At 47.8% G+C, this 21,580-nt stretch overlaps 3 protein-coding genes, 1 long non-coding RNA gene and 1 pseudogene across 4 annotated transcripts in view; 3 read left to right on the top strand and 2 right to left on the bottom strand.

The window, feature by feature from the left end:
* Positions 1-21,580, top strand: part of LOC140188998 (uncharacterized) — a 516,848-nt gene that overhangs the window by 423,929 nt on the left and 71,339 nt on the right. The gene's annotated exons all lie outside the window — the stretch shown is intronic.
* On the top strand, positions 1,114-1,525 carry LOC140189323 (histone H4). The gene has a single exon (XM_072246039.1). It carries the CDS (start codon positions 1,114-1,116, stop codon positions 1,423-1,425), a length of 312 nt encoding a protein of 103 aa, XP_072102140.1. The 3' UTR covers positions 1,426-1,525.
* Positions 1,955-2,531, top strand: LOC140188893 (histone H3-like; annotated as a pseudogene).
* Positions 3,547-4,232, bottom strand: LOC140188987 (histone H1-like). Its single transcript, XM_072245648.1, has one exon. The coding sequence runs from the start codon at positions 4,210-4,212 to the stop codon at positions 3,547-3,549; it is 666 nt and encodes a 221-aa protein (XP_072101749.1). The 5' UTR covers positions 4,213-4,232.
* On the bottom strand, positions 16,195-16,569 carry LOC140189240 (histone H2B 1/2-like). Its single transcript, XM_072245926.1, has one exon. It carries the CDS (start codon positions 16,567-16,569, stop codon positions 16,195-16,197), a length of 375 nt encoding a protein of 124 aa, XP_072102027.1.

Below are 21,580 nucleotides of genomic sequence, written 5' to 3'. Positions count from 1 at the left end.
CTGGAATTTAGAACGCTGAAAGGGGATCTTATTGAAACATATAAGATTATTAAGGGATTGGACACGCTGGAGGCAGGAAGCATGTTCCTGCTGATGGGTGAGTCCAGAACCAGAGGCCACAGTTTAAGAATAAGGGGTAGGCCATTTAGACCGGAGTTGAGTGGTGGATATATGGAATGCCTGCCCCAGAAGGCGGTGGAGGCCAAGTGTCTGGATGCTTTCAAGAAAGAGATGGATAGAGTTCTTAACAATAGCGGAATCAAAGGTTATGGGGGTAAGGCAGGAACTGGATACTGACGGTGGATGATCAGCCATGATCACAGTGAATGGCGGTGCTGGCTCGACGGGTCGAATGGCCTACTCCTGCACCTATTGTCTATTGTATGTTCCTGCTCGTTTAAACCCTTCCGTGCAGCTGGAGGGAATCTCCCCGTAAACATATTGTCTCCCCTCCACCTTGGACCCGTCTCCCCTTCATTTCGAGAGTCCAATGATCCTTGTACCTGAAGCCCCCACCCACCTCACACCAGCTCCTCAGCCACACCTTTACCTGGGCTTTCGAAGGCGCCAGAAGCGCGGTCTATATATCTGGTTATGTATCCTGTTCCTGTATGTGACCGGTCTTTCATTTCCCTGGGGACTCAGAGGAACAAATGTTCTAATGAATCAATCCTCTCATCACTGGAAGTGACTGCACCCTCGCCCACCAACTGCTGTGTGTGAGGGCGCTCGCACTGGGCATGGAGCCGGGAGGGACAGACCGAGGTCCTCGGGGATTTGTAGAATGGAAAAGCACTTCCTATAATTTAAAGCAGGAGAATCAGCAAAAACCCAGAAACCGTTCAGTACGTACGTGGTGTGTGAGGGAGTTTTGTTTTTCGCTGGAGCGCTGAGTGTCGGATGAATCGTTGGAAATTGGCGGTTGTGGTAAAGTGAAGGCGGAGCTGGACGATGAGAGGCCGCTCTCGGCTCTGTCCGTCACTCTGACTCTGTCTCCTCCCCTCCCCGCCTCTGTTTCTCTGCGCGTTTCTCGGGCAGGTCGGGGCGCTGTGTATAAAAGGAGACAGCAGCAGGCAGTTTGTCAGTGAGCAGCGACCTGAGTGAAGCACCATCATGTCTGGCAGAGGGAAAGGAGGCAAAGGACTGGGCAAAGGTGGAGCCAAGCGGCACCGTAAAGTGCTCCGTGATAACATCCAGGGCATCACCAAACCGGCCATCCGCCGTCTGGCTCGCCGTGGCGGCGTCAAGCGGATCTCGGGTCTGATCTACGAGGAGACCCGCGGGGTGCTGAAGGTTTTCCTGGAGAATGTGATCCGGGATGCGGTCACCTACACTGAACACGCCAAGCGCAAGACGGTGACTGCCATGGATGTGGTGTACGCTCTGAAACGCCAGGGCCGCACTCTCTATGGCTTCGGCGGCTGAAAAACTCCCACTTCCTCCCGAGCACGAAACAAAGGCTCTTTTAAGAGCCACCCACCGCCTCACGGACGGAGCCGTATCCACACACAAAATTTTGATTATTTTTTATCGATACATTCACCTGAGTTACATTTGCAACAGATTAATCGGTTCCTCTTGAAACCAACCTGCGAACCTGCCTTTCCAGTCCGTGATTACAATAAAATCTCTGAATTCATTAAGGTCGATCTTAATCCTTTTATCCGTCTCGGACAGAAATAAGTTCACTCGTTTAGAGAAACGATTCCATAATTATGCATTTAAATCTTAACTGAGGGGTTTAGATATTAAATAAAAGTGAAATTGTATAATCCGTGATAGAATTAATTGCAAATAAAAATAATCAGGCAGTTGCTGGCTGCTCTGAAATTGGCGGGCGATTTGAACTGTATCCCGCGCTAATCACATTGCATTCTGATTGGATGACCTCCGACCGCCAGTTAAGAGCTTCTCATTTGGCCCTTAATTGTTATTCGCCATCAGCCTGCATGAAATGAGTCAACCAATCGCAGAAACTAGATCCTTTAATAGACACCTGAAGACGAGCCAATCAGAGGCGATGGGACAGTCCTTCTCAAATATTATATAGTCACGTCCCTGAACCCGTTTCGTCTATCTTGTTCCTGTATTTCAGCCTGTGTTCTCGGTTCTGAAGGAGAATGGCCCGCACCAAGCAGACAGCGCGTAAATCGACCGGAGGGAAAGCTCCTCGTAAACAGTTAGCAACCAAAGCGGCGCGGAAGAGCGCTCCAGCCACCGGCGGAGTGAAGAAGCCTCATCGCTACCGGCCCGGCACCGTGGCTCTGCGGGAGATCCGGCGCTACCAGAAATCCACCGAGCTGCTCATCCGCAAACTTCCCTTCCAGCGCCTGGTGCGGGAGATCGCTCAGGACTTCAAAACCGATCTGCGCTTCCAGAGCTCGGCCGTCATGGCCCTGCAGGAGGCTAGCGAGGCTTACCTGGTCGGGCTGTTTGAGGACACTAACCTGTGCGCCATCCACGCCAAGCGAGTCACCATCATGCCCAAGGACATCCAGTTGGCCCGCCGCATTCGCGGGGAGCGCGCCTAAACCCGGCCTCCACACCCAGCACAAGAAAAGGCTCTTTTAAGAGCCACTACCACAGCAAAGGAAAGGGCTGTCGCTTGCTGATCATTGTATTATTGTAGTGGCGATCTGCCCTCCTGATGGGGTTGTTCGGTTTTGTACTGATTGACCGCGATCATCAGCTGTTCTCTGCCGCCTGGTTGATTCAGCGAGGGACAGGAGATGAACGCGCTCCCTCCCCGTCAGGGTCTCACCTGGCCCTTCATTTCTCCCACTAACATGCCATGTACAGCTGCTGCGGCTGTTACCGTTTTGTTTGCTTTGGACATGTCCGGCTGTCCTTGCAGTGGGAGCATGTGGTCGCGCTGGGAACAGAGGGGGATTTCCTGGAGTGGTGATCCCAGGCAATAGTGGTTATTTTTTTTTTAATTTGCTTTCCCTCTCTTGTACATATTTGATGTTGGTGTTTCGTGTGAATAAACTTACGTAGTTTTGTGGCTGGTAACTGAATGAAGGTCAGTCGGCAATGTCACCGGGTAGTTTATCATATATCTTCCCCCTGCAGTCCATCCCCAGAGACAGATCCCTCTCTCAAGACGCCCCCTCCCTTCTCACATGGGTTTCAGCAGTTCCCAATCAACTCAGCAGAATCGGGCTTTGGGGTGTGAGGCGCGTAATCTCCGCTGGAGTCAGTGTCTCAGTCACTCTCTCCCGGCATGGGAGAAGGGACTGGGTTTACACCTACATCACATGTCTCTCAATCTCACTCTCTCTCTCTCTCTCTCTCTCTCTCACACACACACACACACACACACCCTGAGTGAAACTCAGTGTTTCACTTCAAATCTGGGACGTCACGGCGGCACCGAATGTCAGCGAAGTACCGGGAATATCGGGTTTTATGGCAGAAGTTCCCCCGGAAAACTAAGTCGGACCCGCAGCGGGAATCACAATATTCATGATCAGCTCTTTTCTGAGATGTGGGTGGCTCTGAGAAGAGCCGTTGGGTTCAAACACACACAAATGGTGTATTCTCCATTTACTTTTTGACTGCTGTCTTCTTGGGCTTCGGCGCCGCTTTCTTGGCCGCTGATTTCTTCACTGAGACTTTCTTAGCCGCTGGTTTCTTCGCTGCCGCATTCTTAGCCGCTGGTTTCTTCGCTGCCGCTTTCTTGGCCGCAGGTTTCTTCGCTGCCGCTTTCTTGGCCGCTGGTTTCTTCGCTGCCGCTTTCTTGGCCGCAGGTTTCTTCGCTGCCGCTTTCTTGGCTGCTGGTTTCTTCGCTGCCGCTTGCTTAGCCGCTGGTTTCTTGGCGCCAGACTTCTTGCTGGAAGATTTCTTTACCGATGGCTTGTTCGCTTTCTTCACTGTTTTCACGGCACTTTTTCCTTGACCGGATTTAAAGGATCCCGAAAGACCTGCGCCCTTGGTCTGAACCAAGGAGCCGCTTTCCACTCTCTTCCTGATGCACATCCTGATCTGGGCGCGACGTTTCCCCACATCGACACCACTGCTGGTCAAAGCCTTCATGATGGCCACAGCGGACATCCCCTTCCTATCGCGACAACCCGCCACAATCTTATCGATTTGTTCGCCCAGCTTGGGACCGGCTGGTTTGCTCCGGGCGGCCGCCTTCTTCTTGGGACTCTTCTTTGCGGCGGCGGGTGCGGCTGGAGGAGCCGTTTCGGCGGGTGCTGTCTCGGTCATGTCGGCAACTCTGGAAAATCCTTCTCACAATCAGACTGAATGAGAAATGAAGCGAAAGGCGGCGGCACAGAGCAATTTAAAGGCAGCGAGCGGACGGGGCGGAGACATCCTCCTGTCAGATCCCGGAGACTTCATTTTTCTGTGTTTCTCTCTCCTCAAAAACTCTCCAATTCCAATTAAAATCGGACATTCCGGAGACTCGGACTGGCCCCTGTCCGTCACTGAGGCCGCAAAGTTCGCTGGAAATAAAGTTTATTCAAGATTAAAGGCAGCTCTTTCTATTTTAACCCGTTTCATTATTGCGCTGCCCGCGATCTCTCTCCCGATCAGTGACCTGTTCTCTGCTTTTGGACTGTAATACTAAAAGTAACGAAAACTTTGCGGTTTATTCCAGCTTCAGGACTGAGTGGGAGAGTGAGGCGATTCCGTAACAGAGAATTTTTTTTCATTTTGTTTATCAGACGCTGGGAAATCCTACGATATGTTCGGACTCACAAACACAGCAACAGTAGTCTAAACCGCCCGCCCCTTTTACACACTCTCTCTGACATAATGCTCCCAGCAACACACACAGAAAATGCTGGTGAACGCAGCAGGCCAGGCAGCATCTATAGGAAGAGGTACAGTCGACGTTTCGGGCCGGGACCCTTCGTCAGGACTCTGGTGCTAAATGTGGCCTGACTTGCTGGGTTCCTCCAGCATTTTGGCCATCAAAATTAAACGACAGTTTCCATGTCATATAACACTGATAAATCTAATTCTGATCCCAAGGAATAGAGGACAAAGGACATTGTCTGGCCAAATTCTCTGTGTAACTGAGAACCTCAGGTTCGGGAAACATCATTGGAAATCTTTTCTGCACTCTCCCCAGTTTAACCCCGTTTCCTATAACGGTGACGAGAGCTGTACACAAATCAGCAACTGTGGCCTCCGGTCACTTACACAACTCTATCATAATGTCCGAACTGATATACTCAATCCCCTGACTAATGAAGACCAGCATGTTACGTTCTGCATCACCCTGTCTACCAGTGATATCTCTTTCAATGACCCGTGTGTGCACTTTACCCCTAAATCTCTCCAGTCCATTCCACTCCCTAATGACCGATCGTTCACAGTGTAAGTTGATTTAGGCCAGTTAGAAGAGTGGGCTGAAAGAACGCAGATGGAGTTTAATGTTCATAAATGTGAGGTGCTATATTTTGTTTGGACTAATCAAAATATGACATACATGGTAAATAGTAGAGCATTGAAGAATGCAGTAGAACAGAGGGATCGAGAAATAATGGTGCATAGTTCCCTGAAGGTGGAATCTCATGTTGATAGGGTGGTGAAGAAAGCTTTTGGTATGCTGGCCTTTATAAATCAGAGCATTGAGTATAGGAGTTGGTATATAATGTTGTAATTGTACAAGGCATTGGTAAGGCCAAATTTAGAGTATTGTGTACAGTTCTGGTCACCGAATTATAGGAAAGATGTCAAAAAAATTGAGAGAGTACAGAGAAGATTTACTAGAATGTTACCTGGGTTTCATCTCCTAAGTTACAGAGAAAGGTTGAACAAGTTGGGTCTTTATTCTTTGGAGCGTAGAAGGTTGAGGGGAGACTTGATAGAGGTATTTAAAATTATGAGGGGGATAGATAGAGTTGATGTGGATAGGCCTTTTCCATTGACAGTGGGAGAGATTCAAACAAGAGGACATGAGTTGAGAGTTAAAGGGCAAAAGTTTAGGGGTAACATGACGGGGAACTTGTTTACTCAGAGAGTGGTAGCTCTGTGGAGTGAGCTTCCAGCAAAAGTGGTTGAGGCAGGTTCGATGTTGTCATTTAATGTTAAATTCAATAGCTATATGGACAGGAAAGGAATGGAGGGTTATGGGCTGAGTGCAGGTTGGTGGGACAGGGTGAGAGTAAGAGTTTGGCACAGACTAGAAGGACCGAGATGGCCTGTTTCTGTGCTGTAATTGTTATATGGTTATAAGTTCTACACTGGTTTGACTTTCCAATATGCTCCGCCTCACACTTAACTGTATTGAAGTACATTTGCCACGCTGTGGCCCTCTTCCCGAAATGATCACGGTCCCCCTGTAATCTGCGACAATCTTCTTCGCTATCAAGAACATTTGCTGATCATATGTAAATCAAATATACAAATAACAAATGCCGAGGCTCCAAACTCTGGCCCCTGCGGCTCACCGCTAATCACCAGCCTCCATTCTGTGAAACAACCTTCAAGCACAACTCTCTGCTTCCTACCACCAAGACAACTTTGAATCCAGCTGACTCGCTCACCCTGGATACAGTGGGGCCTAACCTTCCAGACCAGGCTGCCATGTGACACTTTCTCCAAGGTCCATATAATATCACATCTACCTTTTTACCCTCCTGCATCTTCAAAAACTCAAGAGATTCTCCAACCACAACTCCCTGTGCACAAAGCCCTTATGACACCTAATTCGCTATTCAAATGCTGGTACATCGTGACTCAGAATCCTCTCCAGTAGCTTCCCCACTACTGATGTCAGACTGACCTGCATGTAGTTCCCGGCTTGTCCTTGCAAATAATGGAAAAACATTCGCCTCTTTCCATTCTCCAGGACTTTCATCAGTGGTTTCTACCTCCCGTGAAGTAATTGCTCAGGTCCGGAGGATTTATCCCCCACCTAATGCATTGTATGGCCCTCCATTCTCTACACATCCACGTACCTATCTGGGAGACTCTTGGATGCCTGTATTGTTCATCAGGCAAGGTGGTGCTGGCGATACACGGTGACATCGTGAGGGCAGCTCACAAAACATGTAGATACACTTCTTCTGAACTACTATCACTGCAAACTGCAGCCTGTAATTTGACACATATAGTAACTATTTACACACATACACATACACATATATATGTATACATACATACACATATTCCTTCTTGAGTATTTTGTTGGCAATCTCAATGTTAATGCAAATAACTTTTCTATTTCTTTTGCAAACTTTCCTTGTACTGTGATGTGGCTCTGCTGAAAAGAACTGTGAAATACTTGAGCAGCCTTCCCTGCGATTAGCCGCCCTAATATGTTATGGTCCCTAAAAAAAAAGCATAAGGTGTATCCTTATTATATTGTCTTATGTAATACTTTGTTTAGTGATTTTGTCTAATCCGTAAACTGGGTATCTGCAGAAAATGTGACATTAAAATATGTACTTATAGATTATTATGGAGTCATTTTTTTATTCTATTACAACTTTAAGCACGTGTACAGGGAGTTTGGCCTCGTCACATAGGGCATCAATAGAGTAGCTCTTTAGCAGTTAGCCAGCTAGTTTAAATAACATTAGTTATGCTACAGGAGCAGGGAGGTACTACTGCAGTTGTACAAGGCCTTAGTGAGACCACACCTGGAGTATTGTGTGCAGTTTTGGTCCCCTAATCTGAGGAAAGACATTCTTGCCATGGAGGGAGTACAAAGAAGGTTCACCAGATTGATTCCTGGGATAGCAGGACTTTCGTATGATGAAAGACTGGATCGGCTAGGCTTATACCCTCTGGAATTTAGAAGATTGAGGGGGGATCTGATTGAAACGTATAAAATTCTAAAGGGATTGGACAGGCTAGATGCAGGAAGATTGTTCCCGATGTTGGGGAAGTCCAGAATGAGGGGTCACAGTTTGAGGATAAAGGGGAGGCCTTTTAGGACCGAGATGAGGAAAAACTTCTTCACACAGAGAGTGGTGAATCTGTGGAATTCTCTGCCACAGGAAACAGTTGAGGTCAGTTCATTAGCTATATTTAAGAGGGAGTTAGATATGGCCTTTGTGGCTAAAGGGATCAGGGGGTATGGAGAGAAGGCAGGTACAGGGTTCTGAGTTGGATGATCAGCCATGATCATACTGAATGGCGGTGCAGGCTCGAAGGGCCGAATGGACTACTTCTGCACCTATTTTCTATGTTTCTAATGAATGAATGACGCCTGTTAAACTCACCTCAACATGCCTTTTACAGTCATAACCCACCATGGGCAATAGAAAAGTCATTGTTGCAAACAGGGCAGCGAGCACCACTGTCGTTATTTTTGACCTCTATTAGGCAGGAGTACACTTTAATGTAGTCTGCAGTGATGTAAGTTTTATGTTTTCTTCTATTGAAATACTTTGCCATAGCGGTGCAGGACACGAAACTGAACTGATGGAGAGACAGAGGTCGACTGTAAAGCCCACCCACAGAGAAATTGGATGTCCAGTCCCTATATACTTCCATCCCGCATCAGGAAGGTCTCAAAGCTCTCCGATTCTTTTTGGATTCCAGACCAAACCAGTTCCCCTCTACCACCACTCTGCTCCATCTAGCGGAATTAGTCCTTACTCTTAATAATTTCTCCCTTTGGTTCCTCCCACTTCCTCCGAACTAAAGGTGTAGCCATGGGCACCCGTATGGGTCCTAGCTATGCCTGCCTTTTTGTTGGCTTTGTGGAACAATCTATGTTCCAAACCTATTCTGGTATCTGTCCCCCACTTTTCCTTCGCCACATTTACGACTGCATTGGCGCTGCTTCCCGCACGCATACTGAGCTTGTTGACTTCCTCAACTTTGTCTCTATCTCTGGAGACAGCTTATCCACTGATGTCTACTATAAGCCAACTGACTCTCACAGCTATCTGGACTATTCCTCTTCTCACCCTGTCCCTTGCAAAAACGCCATCCCCTTCTCGCAATTCCTTCGTCTCCGCTGCATCTGCTCTCAGGATAAGGCTTTTCGTTCCAGGATGGAGGAGATGTCCTCCTTTTTTTAAAGAAAGGGGCTTCCCTTCCTCCACCATCAACTTGGCTCTCAAACGCCTCTCCCCCATTTCACTCACACCTGCTCTCACTCCATCCTCCCGTTCGCCCCCCCCCACTAGGAATAGGGTTCCCCTGGTCCTCACCTACCACCCCACCAACCTCCGAGTCCAACATATAATTCTCCTTAACTTCCGCCACCTCCGACGGGATCCCACCACTAAGCACATCTTTCTCTGCACCCCCCCGCCAGGGATCGCTCCCTATGCGATGCCCTTGTTCATTCGTCCCCCTCATCCCTCCCCTCTGATCTCCCTCCTGGCACTTATCCGTGTAAGTGGAACAAGTGCTGCACATGCCCTTACACTTCCTCCCTTACCACCATTCAGGGCCCCAGACAGTCCTTCCAGGTGAGGCGACACTTCACCTGTGAGTCAGCTGGGGTGATATACTGCGTCCGGTGCTCCCGATGTGGCCTTTTATATATTGGCGAGACTCGACGCAGACTGGGAGATTGTTTCGCTGAACACCTACGCTCTGTCCGCCAGAGAAAGCAGGATCGCCCCGTGGCCGCGCATTTTAATTCCACGTCTCATTCCCATTCTGACATGTCTATACACGGCCCCCTCTACTGTCAAGATGAAGCCACACTCAGGTTGGAGGAACAACAGCTTGTATTCCGTCTGGGTAGCCTCCAACCTGATGGCATGAACATCGACTTCTCTAACTTCCGCTAATGCCCCACCTTCCACGTGTACCCCATCCGTTATTTTTTTATATACACACATTCTTTTTCTCCCTCTGTTCCCCTCACTATCCCCCTTGCCCATCCTCTGGTTTCCGCCCTCCCCCTTTTCATTCTCCCTGGGCCTCCTGTCCCATGAACCTCTCATATCCCTTCTGCCAATCAACTGTCCAGCTCTTGGCTCCATCCCTTCCCTCCTGTCTTCTCCTATCATTTCAGATCTCCCCCTCCCCCTTTCAAATCTCTTACTAGCTCTTCTTTCACTTTGTCCTGACGAAGGGTCTCGGCCCGAAACATCGACTGTTTCTCTTCCTAGAGATGCTGCCTGGCCTACTGTGTTCACCAGCAACTTTTATGTGTGTTGCTTGAAATTCCATCATCTGCAGATTTCCTCGTGTTAATGCCACAGAGAAAACTGATAGATCTACTTAGCACAAGGAGAGACCAATCAGGATGCTCGCTCTCACTGTCCCTCTCATTTCCAGGATATTGTATATAATTTGCGGGCATCAGGGAGCTGCTATTAATATGCGGGAGAATCCCGGAATTTCCGGTAGAGGTAGGATGTCTGCAACTGATTGCTGAGAATTTTAGCTTCATCGGTAAAGCACCGTGAGTCTAGGAGATGGTGCGAGAGCTAATGGCAGAAAATAAAGAGATAGAAGATTAACAAAGAGATGTCAGGCACCCGTTTGATAATATTTGGTTTCCCACACCACTGCATACTGGGTGCTGTTCTGGTGGACACACTGTAGGACGAACATGATTGCACTGTAATCTGTGACCTGGTGCTCTTGTCCCCATCCCCCTGCCAATCCCCGGGAGCAGAATGAACCTGCCGGACAGTGTAGAGCAGATTTACCAATTGTTGTCTGGGATGGAGCTCTTCCATTGTGAGCCCATAAAATGTAGTAGAGTTAGTCACTTTGGCCCATTGAGTCTGCTCTGCCATTTCATCCATTTCCATGTCAGCCCCAATCTCCTGATTAGTCCCTGTAATCCATCATGCCCTGAATAATCAAGAAACTAGCAGCCTCTGCCTCAAATATACTCAATGACAGCCTCGACATTAGCCTCTGGCAACAAATTCCACTCTGGCTAAGGAAATTCCTCCTCATCTCTGTTTAAAGTCCCTCTATTCTGAGGCCATGGCCTCTGATCCTAGACTCCCCCTCCATTGGAAACGTCATCTCCATATCCACTCGACCACGGCCTTTCTACATTTGAGAGGTTTCAATGAGATTCCTTCTCATTCATCTGAATTCTGGTGAGTACAGGCCCAGAACATTCAAATGGTCTTCATATGATAACCTTTTCAATCCCAGAGTCATTCTTGTGAATGTTCTCTGAACCTTCACACCCTTTCTTAGATAAGGGCCTAGAATTGCTCACAATACTCCAAGTGAGTCCTTACCAGAGCCTCATAAAGCCTCAACATTACATCCTTGGCTCTTCTATTCTAGTCCTCTAGACGCTGTATCCCATCTGCCATTAAATATCCATTCTCCTAATCCATCTCAGCCCTTCTGTAGCCTCTCTGCTTGCTCAGCACTATCTGCCTCTCCATGTATTTTTGTACTGTCCGCAAAGCCACCAATTCCATCATTCTAATTACTGACATATAGCATAAAAAGAAGTGATCCAAAAACTGATCGCTGTAGAACTCTGCAGGCAACCAGAAAAGGCTCATTTTATTCCCACTCTGACTCCTGCAAATCAGCTATTATCTTTCCTGTAATATCATGGGTTCTTAACTTGTTAAGCAGCCTCATGTGCGGCACCTTGTGATTTCCAAAGGACCAGACAGTGCACTGAGTGTATTACAGATTGGAGTTTCAGTGAGGTGGTCTCTCCTGAGGTACAGGCAGCAGGTAGCTGAGTGACTGCGAGGAGAGGTAACGGGAACAGGCCCTCAGTACAGCAAGCTCCTGTGGCCATTCCCCTCAGCAACACTGAACCTCTTTTTGCTACTGCTGGGGGATGTCCTGTCACTGAGACTGGCTCTGAAGCTTACGGGGTGAGGGCCGTCAGCCAGGGTGATCGTTCTGGGTAAATGGATAGATGAGTTGGTGGACGTCAGTGAGAGATTCTGGATGGTGTGTTGCCTCCCTGGTGCGAGGGTCAGGGACGTCTCAGAGCAGATACAGAACAGGGGCGGGGGCAGTGTTCATTCAGCCAGAGGTGGTGGTTGATGTCAGTTTCTAATGGACAGGCAGAAGAGGGAAGGGGTGCCACACAGTGAATATAGAGAGTTAGGGAAGAAGTTAAAGAGCGGGACCTGAAGGGTTATAACCTCCAGGTAAATCCCAGTGCCGTGTGGTAGTGGTGTTAGGGACAGAAAGTTAGAGCAGATGAATGTGTGGCTGAGGAGCTGGAGCAGGGGCAGGTTTCAGGATTCTGGATCATTGGAACCTCTTCTGGTGACCTGTACAAGAGGGATGGTTTGCACCTTCACTGGAGGGGGGTCAGTATCATGAGGTTCATTGCTGCTCCCTGGGAGGGCTGAAACGAGATTGACAGGGGGATGTGAACCGGAACACCAGTCACTGAATGGAGAGATTGAAGCTGAGTTTGATGTCATGCACAGTAATGTTGTAAGGATGGATTTTGAGGCAAATCCACATCTGACTTGGAGTTTTTTTAAAGACCAGCTGCACAGTGTTTCAGGGCCAGTTTGTTCCAGTGAGAGGGAGGGTCAAGGTCAGCAAGGTACAGGAACCTTGGATGATCAGAGAGGAAATTAATTTAGTCAAGGAGGAGGAAAAAGCATTTGTAAGGTTTAGGAAGCTGAAATCAAACAGGGTGAGGTGTCCAACAAGGTCCCACATGGTAGGCTCAACAAGGAGTTTAGGATGGGTCCACAGTGATGTGGCCTATTGTCTTTCCCATGGAAGGGAGTGGTTAGTGGTGCATGGGTCCGGTTCTGGGTGGAGGTCTGTGATGAGTCGTGATCCAGAGATGTTTGTACTGGGACCTCGGTTACTCGTGATATAAATGATGTGGATAAAAATGTGGTAATGTAGGTTTACAGATGGCACACAGATTTGTGAACACTGTGCATTGCACAGAAGAGTTCCAAACAATACAGCAGGATATTGAACAGTTGCTGATATGGTAGGAACATTAACAGTATTGACAAAGAGAAGGATGATGGGGTCCAAGCATACAGTCTCACTGAAACTGCGAGCACAGGTTGACAGGGAGGTGAAGTCGTGTATGACATGTTTGTCTTCCTCAGGCAAGGCATTGAGTTCAAGCACCAGGACATGATGTTACAGGTTTATAAGAGCTGGTGAGGCCACATTGAGAGTACAGTGCTCAGTTCTGGTCACCTCATTATTGGAAGCGTGTGGAGGTTGTGGAGCAGGTGCAGAGGTGGTTTACCAGGATGTCTGGTCTGGAGGTGGTGTTCGGTGAGGAGAGGCTGTACATGCTGGAGCTTTTTCCACTAGTGGCGTCAGCTCAGGAGAGAGTTGATAGAAATTTATAGATTTTTGCAGGTCATTGTTGATGTAGATACCTAGCAATACTTTTCACAGGCGTGAATTGCCTTCTACTAGTTGGCATGTATTTAAGGTCAGAGGAGGGAAGTGAAGAAAACAGAGTAGTGGAGGTTTTGAATGCACTGCCAGGGGTGGTGGCAGAGGCAGAGAACACAGGAGTATTTAAGGAAATCTCAGACAGGCACAGGAATATGTAGAGAAGAGCCAAAGTGTCACCCCTGTACTGTCCTGTGTTTATGAACAGCAGATGGCCCCAGGCATGGATTCATGCACGAGGCTGGGGTATTATATCGCAAACAATAAATGGTTGTGTGAGGGGCAACAAATGCTACAGATACCTGTCGCATTTCACATTACAAATGCTACAGGTATGATGGAGTGCAGGGAAGAGGAGGGAAAGATGTGCTTGATCAGGGAGAACATCTCAGTGGTACTTGGAGATTGTCCCAATAATATTGAAGTAAGGAAGGGATAGCAAACACCAGAGGGCATATGGACAAAGTCAAGGGAGGGAAGTTTAGGGCAGACATCAGGGGTAGTTCTTTTTTTAAAGAGGGTTGTGGGTGCCTGGAATGATTTGCCAGGGACGGTGGTGGAGGTTAACACATTAGGGGTAATTTAAGAGCCTCTTGGACAGGCACATGGATGAAAGAAATACAGAGGGTTACGGAGTAGTGTGTGTTTAGTACTTTTTTTTAAAAAATGAATCTATGGGTCGGCACAACATCGAGGGCTGAAAGGCCTGTACTGTGCTGTGCTGTTCTAGGATGTTTTGATGGGATTGTATTATTGGCCATCAAATATCAGGAGTCAACAAGGTTGTAATAGAGGGACATTTCAACTTCTCTCACGCTGACTGGGACAGCCGTAATGCCAAGGGTTTGGTGGATCAGAATTTATTCAATGTGCCCAGGAGATTCTTCTCAATCAGTATTTCGAAGTTCCTACCAGAGACAGGACAACACTGAACCTCTTTGTGGGAAATCAGACTCGACAAGTGACGGGTCCTTCGGTGCTGGAGACCTCGACCCATCCACCCCCTCCCTGGCACAAACCAAAGTCTGTTCTCAGAGCGACCCACCGCCTGACAGAGGGAGCCTCTCGGGAGATCTGACCAAACTCTCTCGCAAAATATTCATTTATATTTCAGAGACCTGGGTGGACGAGATTTCCAGTAAATACTGTCAGTTCCACAGGGTAAATGCACTTTTGTAGATAAATGTAAATATTATTGTTCTGTGAGGCGGTGGGAATTCTCATGAGGCAACGAACAGGCGATGTTCCCGCCTGCTGCACACCGGAACGGTCCCGGGTCAACCCGCAATGCCAAGCCCAGACAACGCGGATTTAGGTCATGAAGAGCGGAGTCGTACAATGATCGGATATTAAATTCTCTGTCCGGGGGCTGACTCTGGAAATTAATTTCACGACCCGAGGCCGAGTGAACCCGCTGACTCTCCGCAAGGGGAGAGCTGCATTGCGCCGGCAGAGAGGGGAAATGAGTCAGGACCGAAGCGGACCGATTTCTGTGCAGATAGATATCGGATTACTTCGCGGAAGAAACGTGACGGACATTGAACTGTCGTGACTGTGACAGATACAGAGTCCAGTTACTCTGAACGGAAATCACCCGCTGCTCAGCCCTTCCACAGACACCGTGAGTGGCTCTGAAAAGAGCCTTTGGGTAAATAGGTTCAGCTTACGTCGCTTCACTTACTGGCACCGCCGGTTTTCTTGGGCAACAGCACGGCCTGGATATTGGGTAACACACCGCCCTGAGCGATAGTCACCCCTCCCAGCAGCTTGTTCAGCTCCTCGTCGTTGCGGACGGCCAGCTGCAGGTGTCTGGGGATGATGCGGGTTTTCTTATTGTCCCGGGCCGCGTTGCCGGCCAATTCGAGGATTTCGGCTGTCAGATACTCGAGCACAGCAGCCAGGTAGACCGGGGCTCCAGCACCCACCCGCTCAGCATAGTTGCCCTTTCTTAGGAGTCTGTGAACCCGGCCGACCGGGAACTGCAGTCCTTGGACCGAACTTTGCCAGCGGTGCCTTTTCCACAATCACAGTAACTGCTCCACCGAGAATGAAAGAATGTTCGCCCCGCCCCATCTCGCCCTTTTTATACCTTCTTTGAGAATGCAAACTGATGTTTGTGATTGGTGTAACCGTGCTTATTCTCATTGGTGAAGAGAAATATCCCAATCGAAGAGCTGCCTTAATCACCAATCAGCAGTCCGTAAAGGTAGAAGCGCGGAAAGTAACCGTCTCCTCCCCAAAGTTCACTGAAATTTCGAAAAAGCCCGCCAGAAAATAAATCTCTTGTTCAAATTTAATCAGAAATTAAATAATTGCTGATCTGTTTGACGACTGAGTGTTCGTACTTCCCCGTTACTGAAACCGGGCACATTTAATGCAAGTGTAGTTGATATTGAAATATCTGGGAACTCAATTCTCTAATTTCTTTCAACCCGTAACGGAACCGAGTAAAACTGAATCTCAGCTTCTGCCCGCGGTCGGTCATTGTGTAAACGTTATCAGGTTATGGACAAACGGCTCTTCTCAAACTGTGACCAGCCTCTAGACTGCAATTTAAAAATGTTCTATGAAACAATCATGAACTCGTTCAGGCCTCGCATTGAAATAATATTCAGAGAAGTTACCCAACTGTAACTAACAAACTCCTGAACCCACAGCTAAAACAGCAAAGGCAGCAATCCTCCGCTCGACATGGATACCAGCAGGGGCGGACTGATGAGGATGGGAAGGTAACAAGTCCGTGTCAGTGCAGTGGGAGGAATGTAAAACACCGGGATTATACGGAGATGAACTCTACCTTAGCTCTTGTAAAAGACACCAGACATAAAATGTGTGCAATTTAGTGTCTAAATTTTAGTATAACCCTCTTAGTGAAATTGTGAGTGGCTCTTAAAAGAGCCGTTTTGTTTTCGATCATCGCACTGGAGAGCTTTACTTGGAGCTGGTGTACTTGGTCACCGCCTTTGTCCCTTCGGACACGGCGTGCTTGGCCAGCTCCCCGGGCAGCAGCAGGCGCACGGCGGTCTGGATCTCCCGTGAGGTGATGGTTGACCGCTTGTTGTAGTGGGCCAGGCGGGAAGCCTCGCCCCCGATTCTCTCGAAGATATCGTTGACGAACGAGTTCATGATGCTCATGGCCTTGGAGGAGATGCCAGTATCGGGGTGAACCTGCTTCATCACTTTGTAGATGTAGATGGAGTAACTCTCCTTCCTCAGCCTCTTGCGCTTCTTCCCTGCCTTGCCTGCTGGTTTGGACAAAACTTTCTTGGTGCCCTTCTTCGGAACGGATTTCACAGGCTCAGGCATTTCTTCTGTCGGTTTCAGACCCTGAAGTAGCAGAACTCACTCGGAGCACGAATTAAATAGGCAGCGCCCGGAACAGTATGCTAATGAGGAATGGGAGGCCTTGGATTCCCAATGGCTATTTGAAGATTCTATTCATACAGTAAAGTCATTTGATTGGCTCTCTGAAGGCACACGTACAACCAATCAGAACTCTCTCTCTCTGAACTGCCCCGTGTTCGGTTGGGTAAAACTGCGGACTGGGATCTGGCGCTGATCTGGTGAGTTGCCGCTGCCGGTTAATTCCTCAGGAAGGAAATCTAACATACAAAATGGACCATAAGGCACAGGAGCAGTATTCGGCATTTGGCTCATTGTGTCTGCTAGAAAAGCAGAAGGAATGAGAAAAACACACACTCAATAATATAAAACGTTTATGTAATGAAACAGGGCAGCAGGAGATCGCAGGTCCAATTGTCATCATGAGACCCATTTCTGTGTGAGGTTGAAAGTCGTTTATTGTCATTTGCAACTTGCTTGGAGCAGATTCATAGACACACAGTTTCAGAGACACACCATTCACAAAATAAAAGCATACTCTACAGAATTACAAACAGGTAACAGAATTTGAACAAGAGTCCATTGTAGTATAAAGTGGTCAAAGTGGTGCTGTACTGAGATGGTGATGAGGGTTGTCCAGGTTTGTTAAACAACAGAATGTCTGTACCCGTCAGTCTCTGGTACAGTGTAAGAGTATGGCGTTCATTCTGCACCCGTCGGTCTCTGGTACAGTGTGAGAGTGTGGGGTTCATTCTGTCCCTGTCAGTCTCTGGTACAGTGTGTGTGGGGTTCAGTCTGTACCTGTCAGTCTCTGGTACAGTGTGAGAGCATGGGGTTCAGTCTGTACCTGTCAGTCTCTGGTACAGTGTGAGAGTATGGGGTTCATTCTGTACCTGTCAGTCTCTGGTACAGTGTGAGAGTGTAGGGTTCATTCTGTACCTGTCAGTCTCTGGTACAGTGTGAGAGTATGGGGTTCATTCTGTACCTGTCAGTCTCTGGTACAGTGTGAGAGTGTAGGGTTCATTCTGTACCTGTCAGTCTCTGGTACAGTGTGAGAGTTGGACTTCACAATGTGTCTTCCAATCTCTCATGCAGTCTAAATTTATAACGTTCTTAGAGACTCATTCTTACAATTGAACTCTTTGATTAAATCAAGTTTGCTTTTTAAATAAAATCATACAATGTGATGAGGCTACACAGCTTGGAAGAACAATATTTTCTGTCTGGGTAACTTTCGAACTGATAGCATGAACATTAAATTTTCAAACTTCTGGTAATGCTTCCGCCCCCCCCTCACCAATTCTCATCCCCTTTTCTTCTCTCATCTTGCCCACCCATCACCTCTCTCTTGTGCTCCTCCCCCCTTTTCTTCCATGGCCTTCTCTCTCTTTCACCAATCAACTTCCCAGCTCTTTACTTTTTTCCTCCCCTTTCAGGGTTCACCGATCACCTTGTTTTCTCTCACCCCTACCCCCACCTTTTAAATCTATTCCTCGTCTTTTGTATGAGTGTGAGGGCAGTTTGCTGTTCTCGGTGTCGGATGTGGGAGGCCCTGGAGTCTACAAGCCTCCCGGACGTCTACATCTGCTTGGCGCTTGCGAGATGCAGCTCCTAAGGGACCGCGTTACGGAACTGGAGCTGCAGCTCGATGACCTTCGTCTGGTCAGGGAGAGTGAGGAGGTGATAGAGAGAAGTTGCAGGCAGGTGGTCACGCCGGGGCCACGGGAGGCAGATAAGTGGGTCACGGTTAGGAGGGGGAAGGGGAAATGTCAGGTAATAGGGAGTACCCCGGTGGCTGTGCCCCTTAACAACAGGTACTCCTGTTTGAGTACTGTTGGGGGGGACAGCTTACCCAGGAGAAGCGACAGTGGCCGTGCCTCCAGCACAGAGTCTGGCCCTGTAGCTCAGAAGGGTAGGTCAAGGAAGAGGAGGGCAGTTGTGATAGGGGACTCGATAGTAAGGGGGTCAGATAGGCGATTCTGTGGACGCAGTCCAGAGACCTGGATGGTAGTTTGCCTCCCTGGTGCCAGGGTCCGGGATATTTCTGATCGTGTCCAAGATATCCTGAAGTGGGAGGGTGAGGAGCCAGAGGTTGTGGTACATACAGGTACCAATGACATAGGTAGGAAAAGGGATGAGGTCCTGAAAGGAGAATATAGGGAGCTAGGAAGGGAGTTGAGAAAAAGGACCGCAAAGGTAGTAATCTCAGGATTACTGCCTGTGCCACGCGACAGTGAGAGTAGGAATGCGATGAGTTGGAGGATAAATGCGTGGCTGAGGGATTGGAGCAGGGGGCAGGGATTCAAGTTTTTGGATCATTGGGACCTCTTTTGGCGCAGGCGTGACCTGTACAAAAAGGACGGGTTGCACTTGAATCCTAGGGGGACCAATATCCTGGCAGGGAGATTAGCGGGGGCTACTGAGGTGACTTTAAACTAGAATGGTTGGGGGGTGGGAATCAAATTAAAGAGGCTAGGCGTGAGGAGGTTAGTTCACTACAGGGGGATGGGAACCAGTGCAGAGAGGCAGAGAGGTGTAAAGTGAGGGTAGAAACAAAAAGTACTAAGGAGAAAAGTAAAAGCGGCAGGCCGACAAATCCAGGGCAAGCATTAAAAAGGGCCACTTTTCAGCATAATTGTATAAGGGCTAAGAGAGTTGTAAAAGAGCGCCTGAAGGCTTTGTGTGTCAATGCAAGGAGCATTCGTAATAAGGTGGATGAATTGAAAGTGCAGATTGTTATTAATGATTATGATATAGTTGGGATCACAGAGACATGGCTCCAGGGTGACCAGGGATGGGAGCTCAACGTTCAGGGATATTCAATATTCAGGAGGGAAGACATGAAGGAAGGGGAGGTGGGGTGGCGTTGCTGGTTAAAGAAGAGATTAACACAATAGAAAGGAAGGACATAAGCCGGGAAGATGTGGAATCGATATGGGTAGAGCTGCGTAACACTAAGGGGCAGAAGACGCTGGTGGGAGTGGTGTACAGGCCACCTAACAGTAGTAGTGAGGTCGGAGATGGTATTAAACAGGAAATTAGAAATGTGTGCAATAAAGGAACAGCAGTTATAATGGGTGACTTCAATCTACATGTAGATTGGGTGAACCAAATTGGTAAAGGTGCTGAGGAAGAGGATTTCTTGGAATGTATGCGGGATGGTTTTTTGAACCAACATGTCGAGGAACCGACTAGAGAGCAGGCTATTCTGGACTGGGTTTGGAGCAATGAGGAAGGGTTAATTAGCAATCTTGTCGTGAGATGCCCCTTGGGTAAGAGTGACCATAATATGGTGGAATTCTTCATTAAGATGGAGAATGACATAGTTAATTCAGAAACAAAGGTTCTGAACTTAAAGAGGGGTAACTTTGAAGGTATGAGATGTGAATTAGCTAAGACAGACTGGCAAATGACACTTAAAGGATTGACGGTGGATATGCAATGGCAAGCATTTAAAGGTTGCATGGATGAACTGCAACAAATGTTCATCCCAGTTTGGCAAAAGAATAAATCAAGGAAGGTAGTGCACCCGTGGCTGACAAGAGAAATTAGGGATAGTATCAATTCCAAAGAAGCAGCATACAAATTAGCCAGAGAAAGTGGCTCACCTGAGGACTGGGAGAAATTCAGAGTTCAGCAGAGGAGGACAAAGGGCTTAATTAGGAAGGGGAAAAAAGGTTATGAGAGAAAACTGGCAGGAAACATAAAAACGGACTGTAAAAGCTTTTATAGATATGTAAAAAGGAAAAGACTGGTAAAGACAAATGTAGGTCCCCTGCAAGCAGAAACAGGTGAATTGATTATGGGGAGCAAGGACATGGCAGACCAATTGAATAATTACTTTGGTTCTGTCTTCACTAAGGAGGACATAAATAATCTTCCAGAAATAGTAGGGGACAGAGGGTCCAGTGAGATGGAGGAACTGAGCGAAATACATGTTAGTAGGGAAGTGGTGTTAGGTAAATTGAAGGGATTGAAGGCAGATAAATCCCCAGGGCCAGATGGTCTGCATCCCAGGGTGCTTAAGGAAGTAGCCCAAGAAATAGTGGATGCATTAGTGATAATTTTTCAAAACTCGTTAGATTCTGGACTAGTTCCTGAGGATTGGAGGGTGGCTAATGTAACTCCACTTTTTAAAAAAGGAGGGAGAGAGAAACCGGGGAATTATAGACCAGTTATCCTAACGTCGGTGGTGGGGAAACTGCTGGAGTCAGTTATCAAGGATGTGATAACAGCACATTTGGAAAGTGGTGAAATGATCGGACAAAGTCAGCATGGATTTGTGAAAGGAAAATCATGTCTGACGAATCTCATAGAATTTTTTGAGGATGTAACTAGTAGAGTGGATAGGGGAGAACCAGTGGATGTGGTATATTTGGATTTTCAGAAGGCTTTTGATAAGATCCCACACAGGAGATTAGTGTGCAAACTTAAAGCACACGGTATTGGGTGTAAGGTATTGGTGTGGGTGGAGAATTGGTTAGCAGACAGGAAGCAAAGAGTGGGAATAAACAGGACCTTTTCAGAATGGCAGGTGGTGACTAGTGGGGTACTGCAAGGCTCAGTGCTGGGACCCCAGTTGTTTACAATATATATTAATGACTTGGATGAGGGAATTAAATGCAGCATCTCCAAGTTTGCGGATGACACGAAGCTGGGTGGCAGTGTTAGCTGTGAGGAGGATGCTAAGAGGATGCAGGGCGACTTGGATAGGTTGGGTGAGTGGGCAAATTCATGGCAGATGCAATTTAATGTGGATAAATGTGAAGTTGTCCACTTTGGTGGCAAAAATGGGAAAACGGATTATTATCTGAATGGTGGCCCATTAGGAAAAGGGGAGGTGCAATGAGACCTGGGTGTCATTATACACCAGTCATTGAAAGTGGGCATGCAGGTACAGCAGGCGGTGAAAAAGGCGAATGGTATGCTGGCATTTATAGCGAGAGGATTCGAGTACAGGAGTAGGGAGGTACTA

The sequence above is a fragment of the Mobula birostris genome, chromosome 28, assembly GCF_030028105.1.
Source record: "Mobula birostris isolate sMobBir1 chromosome 28, sMobBir1.hap1, whole genome shotgun sequence".
Classification (NCBI taxonomy): Eukaryota; Metazoa; Chordata; class Chondrichthyes; order Myliobatiformes; family Myliobatidae; genus Mobula; species Mobula birostris.
Note: the sequence above shows the minus strand (reverse complement) of the source record. Positions and strands in the feature narration are given on the sequence as shown.

Coding starts and splice junctions, on each gene's coding strand:
- LOC140189323 (XM_072246039.1), top strand. CDS start 1,114: ATGTCTGGCAGAGGGAAAGGAGGCAAAGGACTGGGCAAAGGTGGAGCC.
- LOC140188987 (XM_072245648.1), bottom strand. CDS start 4,212: ATGACCGAGACAGCACCCGCCGAAACGGCTCCTCCAGCCGCACCCGCC.
- LOC140189240 (XM_072245926.1), bottom strand. CDS start 16,569: ATGCCTGAGCCTGTGAAATCCGTTCCGAAGAAGGGCACCAAGAAAGTT.